General features: G+C 40.3%; 1 protein-coding gene across 2 annotated transcripts; it reads right to left on the bottom strand.

The window, feature by feature from the left end:
* Window positions 1-6: 6 nt before the first annotated feature.
* LOC307027304 (uncharacterized protein) lies at window positions 7-2,234 on the bottom strand. 2 transcript variants are annotated; one of them, XM_079695526.1, is made up of 2 exons: window positions 1,477-2,234; window positions 7-737 (listed from the first exon to the last, which is right to left on the bottom strand). In XM_079695526.1, the coding sequence occupies exons 1-2, from the start codon at window positions 1,610-1,612 to the stop codon at window positions 139-141; spliced, it is 735 nt and encodes a 244-aa protein (XP_079551652.1). In that variant the 5' UTR covers window positions 1,613-2,234; the 3' UTR covers window positions 7-138. The 2 variants fall into 2 exon arrangements, with proteins under 2 accessions (XP_079551652.1, XP_079551653.1); XM_079695527.1 differs by having other exon boundaries at window positions 7-725.
* Window positions 2,235-8,583: the final 6,349 nt, after the last annotated feature.

Raw genomic sequence — 8,583 nt, 5'->3', positions numbered from 1 at the left:
TTGTCATCAGACGAAAACAAGCTTACATAACTAAAATCCCCTTCAAAAACAACATTAAAGAACAAGCATGTGCAAAAGCATTACCACTGGAGCGTCCCCAGTCTTATTTTGTAATTTCGTTTTCCCCCTCTGGGCCAATCATGTGTCCCCTCTTTCCTTCCTCAGTGATCCCGCCCGCTCGATCACGCTGCTCAGCTGCAGGTGAACCTTCTGAAGCTCTGTTGCTATGGCAACCAGGGCCCTTTCCATTGTGGCCGTGTCCATTGGTGGAGTAACTTCCTGCTCTTGCACTCCTGGTGTGAATGGCTTTATCCCCAGGCCAAATGCTAATGCCCCTAAACCCCCGGGTCTCGGTGTCGGTTGGCTTCTATTTTCCTCAAGTCGCTTCAACCGGGCATTGCCGTCATGGCCGATGTGCATGAGTTGGTGCAAGGTATCGTTTAACCTCCTCTCCCTCTCTTCTTCCTCACTGTGGAGTTTCAGCAAGCCATGTTGGAGCTTGACACTCGCCTGCTCAGCTTGTGCCTTGCATGCTGACTCCAGGCTGGGTCGGCACTGATGACATGTCCCCTTAGCCAGTTTGTCCACCTGGGTCCTGAGAGACGCCATTCCTCCACAGCATTGCTCCAGAGACTCCAGCAACATCTTCTGCCTCATGTGGGAGTCTTCCAGAGCGATGAAGAGCTTGTCCCAGCGGGAGAAACCTGCATGCTGGCATGGTGTATCTGGAGTTTCTCCTGAACAACAACAACAACAACAACAACAACAACAACAGGGATGCATCAGTTATACAGTCCCATAATATAACAAGCATGTTAGCACTTTATAACAAGACAAAATATGTGTTCCTTTTAAACAGGAATATAGAGTACATTTTATGTCAGGTTTCAGATCATTTCAACTTTAGTCGCAATGCAAGTTCAAACAAAACTAAGGAAAGGGGTGTTATATACTTTTAAATGGGATGAGTAACAACGTTTGTAGAAATAAAAGCATTTTAATTTAGCACTGCATTTAACTTTTTGTTACTTATTACATAATGTAATATTTAAAACTTTTCTCATTTGCATCTAAAATCAAATCAACCCCGAACATGACATCAGATTTTTTTTCAGTTGATATGAGAGCACAAAATGTGTTTAGCATTAAAGGTTTTCACATAAATAACATACAATAGTCTCTTCTATAAAGGCTTAAGATGGCATCTGCATAAAAATGTACATGACAATCTGGTGATTTAATAAAAATGTATTTTGTGATTAAAATAGGACCAAGGATAGACCCTTGCGGGACACCGTTACTTACATTCAAAGCCAATAAATCAAAGTGTGTTTAAGAATTGTTATTCAAAGCACATTATTTTATTTTATGAATGAAATCATGCATGGCAGCTGAGGACAAATTATTCACACTGAGCCATCTGTAGAAACAAGCAGAGAGAGAAATTTGACAAAAGGACACATAAACAAAACTCACCCTCTTGCTGATCCTGAGAGATTTCGTTGTCGGAGCTTTCTGCGAGGTTCCCTTCAAACCCAACTTCATTCCCACACAAGGATGCACCAACAAAGCCAAGCACACACAGCACACGCCACATCCCGAACACATGCATGATGAAGCCCTGAATGTGAAGTGTTTATATCAGATGTGTTCGTCACCCAGTTTCTCCCCCTTCACTAAATGCACAGCTCTTTACACTGAGCCAACTGTGGCTGCTGCTGACTTATAAACTCAGAAGGAGGGAAGTGAAGGAGGGTGGGACGGAGGAGGGGGATGCTGTGGAGGTTGGGTGAGTAATGCTTCAGTGGAGGTAATATGTCAAATGTCAACCGAGTGGGAAATAAGGGGCATTATGAGGAAAGGGAGGCAGCGTTACAGTGACACAGGGAAAGCTCGGGGGATGAAAGGGGATGAAGGGAGGCGAGGAAACAGAAAAAGTAGAACAACAGGGAGAAAGAAAAGACCCACCACCAGGCAGAACGAAAAACTGCGTTATTTTTTAGTAGAAATAGTCATTCCCTTCCACTGTACAGCCTTACTTTATGTAGCTTATGCTGGATAAAGTTAGCTAAAGGTATCAAACTTTAGATAGATATTGCGATTGATATGACAGGGTCAGTTCGCTGACTTAATTATTTTTCTACACTAAGATATCAGTACGTTTAATGATTTTATATTATCCTCAAATTGTCCTAGGGCTGCTGTTCAACATAACATCTCACCCAGAAAACAATTTCAAAAACACAATACATCTTTTTTTTACATATATTTGTTGTCCCCATATCATTTAATATTTGGGCATTTATTAAATCAGTCACCATTCAACTACATTGTAATTGTCAGGGCCGTCCCTGGCCAACATGAGGCCCCATGCAAAGTTATATGATGAGGCCCTCTCTTTCCCGAGCTTCGACGGGGGGACGGGGGGGAAGGGGGGAAGGGGGGACGGGGGGTGCTAGTGAAACCGTTCCGCGCCACACCATTTGCGCCGCATAAGCGCATAGGTGCGCCGCATTTTCGGCTCAGTTGAGGCACCCTCCGCAAGATGAGGCACCCTCCGTAAGGTGAAGCTCCCTCCGCAAGGTGAGGCCCCACGCAGTCCGCATGATCGGCCTGTAGGGAGGGACGGCCCGGGTAATTGTACAATAGATGATTGCACTATAAAATGCAGTTGTAGCTCCTACTTGGAGAATGGAAATTGTATAAATAAGACGGAGAAACTGAATTAGAAAAAATAAATAGTTAAATGAAAACGGCACAGATGAAAATAATACTTGGGGAGTAGTAATAATAATAATATATTGTATTTATAAGCGCACTTTTCATTTGCGTAAACAAAACTCAAAGTGCTACAAAATTAAAAAGGGTGAAACAAAAACAACAAAAACAATAGAAACAATTAAAAACAATTTAAAAAACAATTAAAACAACATAATAGTAGAAGTAAAGGACAAAACTACCATACATTACTTGAAGCTAAACTATATAGAAACATAATCTATGTTATATTAAATGAACCCTTATATCAATGGCCAAGATCTAATGACTTATAGGTCCTTTTTATTTATGGCGAGAAGCCAATTTGTTGCATTTCACAGCCCTTCACAGTCAGAGTTTACATGATGTTCGTAAGACATTTAAATCCACACACTCTCTCTAGGTCTGTCTGCCTTCTCAACCTTTAACTGATGAGTCAGAGTCCCTCCCTGCACATCAACACCAGAGCCCTTAACCAAAATAAATTGCAACATTTCAGACTCTGGATTGTTATTTAAGCTCGCAATAAGAAGTATGTTTTTACCATTTTAAATTACATTTTGTTGCCAAGCAACTCTGGAAAATGTTTTTTTTTTTGTATTTTGTTGCCTGGTTACCTGGTCGATTAGGTATTCAACAAGTTAAAATTAAGAGTTATTGAATTCTCAGAGAGGCCAAATGACCTTTTCCTTCCTTATAGGGCTCTGGTCAACAGGTGTTGGCGTTAAGTATAAGAAGCATGTGTCAATGTTAGAGGAAAAGCCTCGACCTTCTCTCTGCAGACCTCCAGACTGAGTTCCCCCTGCGGATGTCAGCCTGTCTGCAGTAACTATGTTTGTTTTACCTGTTTGGCTGGTTGTAATTGGAGCAGAGGGACTTATTCTAGTGGAAACTGGCAGGTTTATCTCAGGAAAAGAGAGCACCTGCAGAGGAAGTAGAGGCATAAAGAGAGTTGGAGAGTGAGAGGATAGTTGGTGAGGAAAGTTTGATTTTTTATTTTCCTCGTGGCAACAAAAGTGCCTCACTCTCACTCCAGTGTCCCTGGCCCACTTCCATAAAATACAATAATTAGGAGGAATAAGGAAACCAGGAAATGCAATAATTCCCCTTAGAAAAGCAATACATTTATATAATATAACTTACAGGTGTTATATATAAAACCCAGTGTATGCATGTCAGAAACAGTTGGTGATACCTGTTCTCACTGGTCTCAATGTTTTGTTCTATTTAGGTCAGGATCATGCCTCCATAAAAGAGAAGCCACATTTATCAGCAGCCAGCCACCAGACACTTTTTACTACCCAGGTCTGCATACACACACCTCCAGTGTAGCTGTTAGAAACACAGTGATGAGGATGAGGAGGAGTGATGATTGACGAAGGATTGGCAAAGCAAAGCCGAGAGAGGAAGAGAGGCAAAAGACACGGACAGAGGATTACATTTGGATTTAAGGAGACTATTTCTAGTGTATTAGCTTTCATTAAATCCAGACCTGAGAGGATTAGAAAGGAAAAAGATCCTGACGAAAACAGAGATTCTTGAAACTGGGACAGTGGGTGTTGCATAACTTCATCGGCTAAAAACAGCAACAGGACTGCACTGATGAATAAACCGCAAACTAACACTAACACTAACACAGCAAAGTCTGCCAACACGGGCCGGTTTTAATGAGAACTGGGTGTATCCCTTTTATTGCCGCAATATGTAGGAAGGTGAGTGGAAGAAACCATGGAGACATGATTGAAATACAGCATACTGTAAAACAATAGAGCCATTGTAAGAATATAGCTGACTTATAATGATGTTAAAATGCTGCATTCATTGGTTGGTATGTTATAGCTTGTTGCTTCACTATTAACAGTGCAGTTAGGATTCAAAATAATACATTTCCGAGCTAAGAATAGCTTTTTGTACTGCAGGTTTAGCAATGGTGTCTCAGGTAGGACTGTATATGTCAAAGTCAATGGGCTCAGTTGAAACTGGCTTACACACTGACTCGAGAACCTAATTTCTCTTTAAATAAATAATAGCTGTTAAAGCACATGGAATTAATATTCATTTGTATGCAGATGATACAGTCTTGTATACCTGGGGATCTTGTCGCATACTTTACAAATGACCGTCAGCCTTTAGTATTTAGCAGTCACTTAACTCAAACGTGTGTTGAATGCCAGTCTATGTTGAATGCACACAAATCTAAGCCAATGTTGTGTTTAATGCTTGAAGGAAGCCTAAAGATTAATACAGATCAGGGAAAGAGCAGATAAGTTACTTGTTACAAACATAAAGCCATTCAGTCTGATTAATGTATATCATCTATAAGGATTTGTCGTATATTAATTCATAGGCATAGTAGTGTCTACCCATTTTGAACTATTGATATTGTCACAGATCGAGATTTGTAGCCAAATCAAAATCATTCAAACATCATTTTTTTATATCATCAGTGGGAATTACTGGGTATATGCAACTTGAATGAGAAATAACAAAATATCCTCTATACATAGAAATGTTATTTGTCTCTGTCTTTGCTCGTCAGGTAGAGGAAACGACCGAGCCAAATATAATTACAAATATCCCAATTCCCTTCTGCTTTCATAACTCACTCATTTCAACCAGACCTGCAAAACATCATTTCAACTTTCTCTTCCTTCCTGTTTCACAGATGAGAAGGAAATAGCACCAGAGACACAGAGCTGCCGCATCTGCTGACTGACAGGATTTCTACCGGATATTATAAAAACTGATTTGGGAACAGAGCAGTGTTGTGCTGTGTCAGTGTGGTGGAAACACAGTCATGAGCAGCTAGGGACAGATTGAAGAGAATCTATGATTGTGTTGCTGAGTCAGAAGAAAGTCACAGGAATGACTCACTATTGAATCTGTTATTTAAGCACTGGCTGTGCCCCCTGCGAGGCCCCTCTAACATGTATCGGTGATATAGCGGTGTGATAAAAGAGTTATTGAACCAAGAGCCTGCTGACCGTCCTCGGATCAATATCACATAACTGCCACTTGATTGATCTAATCTGTTGGTACAGCCACTGACAGGAAAGAGGTGGTGAAATAAGAGCTCCACACACACACACACACACACACACACACACACACACACACACACACACACACACACACACACACACACACACACACACACACACACACACACACACACACACACACACACACACACACACACACACACACACACACACACACACACACACACACACACACATATTGTTGTGCCTTTTTATTTGCTCGTATTGTGATGGGATATGGGTGTGTTGTGTGTGAAAAATGTATATCTTTAAAAAGTGTGTTGGTGTATGATCACGTTTTTAGCTATATGAAAATGTCTGAAGTTAATAAAAACATTCTCAGTGTTCAAGTCAATCACTGAAAAGGGTGACGATATCATAAGCATCCAACAGTGAATATAAATATAAAATCTAAGTGTTAATGATTGTCAGTAGAGATGGGATGGCAGAAGGTGCTATATATATAATTCCAAAGCTGGTAAAGACCTTTCAAATTTAGCAATAATAGTCATGTAAAAAAAGGACTGATATTACTAATGCCATACATTTTTGCATACATTCACAGTAAATATTTATTCAGTAGGCTATGATAGCTGTCTAATTAAATCCATTTCTCACTTATTCTGACAATGTACTTAACCCCAAATAAAAGAACCCAATAAAAAGAGTTGTTAAATAATAGTGAAGTCACGTTGTAATAACAATAACTCATCTCTCTCGCTTTTTTTTGTTTTCTTTTTGTGCTTTGCCAAACGCAAAGCGTCCTATTTTGGTTGCCGTCCGGAGTTGTCAAATATGGCGGACCATCTCGCACATACGCACTGCAGATAGGGCAGGGCTGCAGGCTGCAGATCATAGATATCTATGTTTATATATATATCTATGGTAATCAGAGTCCGGCGCACTTCCTGGCGGCTTGATGTGTACCAGTGGCGGTGCATTTTTCTCCAGCTTCCCAGAAGTCACGTGACTTCTGTGAAGCTTCAGGACGGGCAGCAATCATAAGCAGCACTACCTGGAGGACCTCAAGTCTCTCAGGAAGTGTGTGTGGCTGCAGGTTGTCCTCTCGTCACCAGGTGAGAATCTCTCCTATTTCCTGCCTGAGCTCAGATACGTGAACAGAGAAGACACTAGGGTGGTTTGAGACGAGCTGCGGCTCGCCTTGAAAGTAGTCGACAATAGCCGATCGCAGCCGGGGGAGGTCTCAAAAAGCTCGCCTGAAGTCGGACAGCTCGGGTTGCGTTCGGATAGTTTAAAAATCAGCTCCTAAGTTCTAACCCTATCTCCTATTCCTTGACCTCTGAGTGAAACGTCACGGGGTTAAGGGACAGTGGATTGGAGAATTCAAAAGGATTTAGGAGAAGAGACTGCGGTACTTTAGAGAATCCGAATGTACTTTCACTATCGACGTGTTTATGATGCGCCAGCGGACGTCATTTTGTGCGTCTGCTGCTTTGGGGAAACTATGGAAACTACAGTTTTCTATACAGTGGACTACAACATGGATGTATAATAAGAACGACGGACTCATCTAGAGACTGCACCGTGCTCTGATGCTGTTGCTTTATGCTTTATGAACAACAGAGAAACATTTTCTTCATGACCAAAGTTGGAATTTAAATAAAAAAGTGAAACTTATGCTCATTACCCTCTCCCTCCAGTCCACATTAATACAAATGATCCCAATAAATATGATTGTATGAACTATGAAAAGATCTTAAAACCAATACAAATGTATTTATTATAAACATTAGTCTTTAACACCTATATCACCATTCAAACATCTTTTAAAAGTTGAACAAACCCCACACAGCTCAGTGAAATGTTGACTTTATTTGATCATTTCAGTAAAAACTAACGTTCATATTTCTCTTTTTGAATATAATACTGATGAACGTTAAAAAAAAAAGCACTTTGGTAACTTACCACATACGTTTTAAAATGCTTAATAAGCACCGTAACTTTCATGATATAATTTCTCCGTCATAATCGTTTGTTTACGTGAACGGCCGACTGTTATGTGACGTCAAATGCTGCGGCTGCAAGGCATTGTGGGGCAGCATTTTCTCCTCTCCTTTCGGTTAGGGAGGTCCAGTGGTTCCTAAGCTAAAGGAGGTTATAAAGGAAGTTTGAAACCTCCTTTCCTATCATTCTAGAGCAGGGGTGTCAAACTCATTTTAGCTCAGGGGCCACATGGAGGAAAATCTATTCCCAAGTGGGCCGGAGCGGTAAAATCATAGCATAATAACAAAAAAATGAAGACAACTTCAGATTGTTTTCTTTGTTTAAGTTTAGTGAACTTTAGTGCAATAACAGTACAAGCACATTTAGACTTGGCGTATCAACAAAAAGCCATACAACAACATTAAGTCATATACTGGGAATGAACAAAATACAAAAACTCTTCTCAAATAACTAATTTGTCATTTTAACATATTAATCCTGTACTAACTCACCAAATGATTGAGACAAATTGAGGTAGAAACTTTTCAAGAGGGTTGAGTTACTTACTTCCTGCCTTGTAGGCTACATTACTTATTGATAAATAAAAGCTGTGCAATGCATGAACAATTTCAACAAACCTAACTTATGAACTGAAGTTACTGTCATTATTACAGTAAATCACACACTGTTCACTTTCTTTCAATCTGCACAGAAGACAATCATTTTTTAGATAACTATATCAGGGTGCAGTGTCTTATGCAGCATTTTAAGTTGGGTTACCCACTGTTGTTTTTGCTCCTGAAACCTGGCATCTTTTAGCTTTCACAAGTGCATCAATATC

Source organism: Notothenia rossii (genome assembly GCF_949606895.1).
Source record: "Notothenia rossii genome assembly, contig: scaffold_676, whole genome shotgun sequence".
Lineage (NCBI taxonomy): Eukaryota > Metazoa > Chordata > Actinopteri > Perciformes > Nototheniidae > Notothenia > Notothenia rossii.
This window is presented reverse-complemented; position numbering and strand designations above follow the sequence as displayed.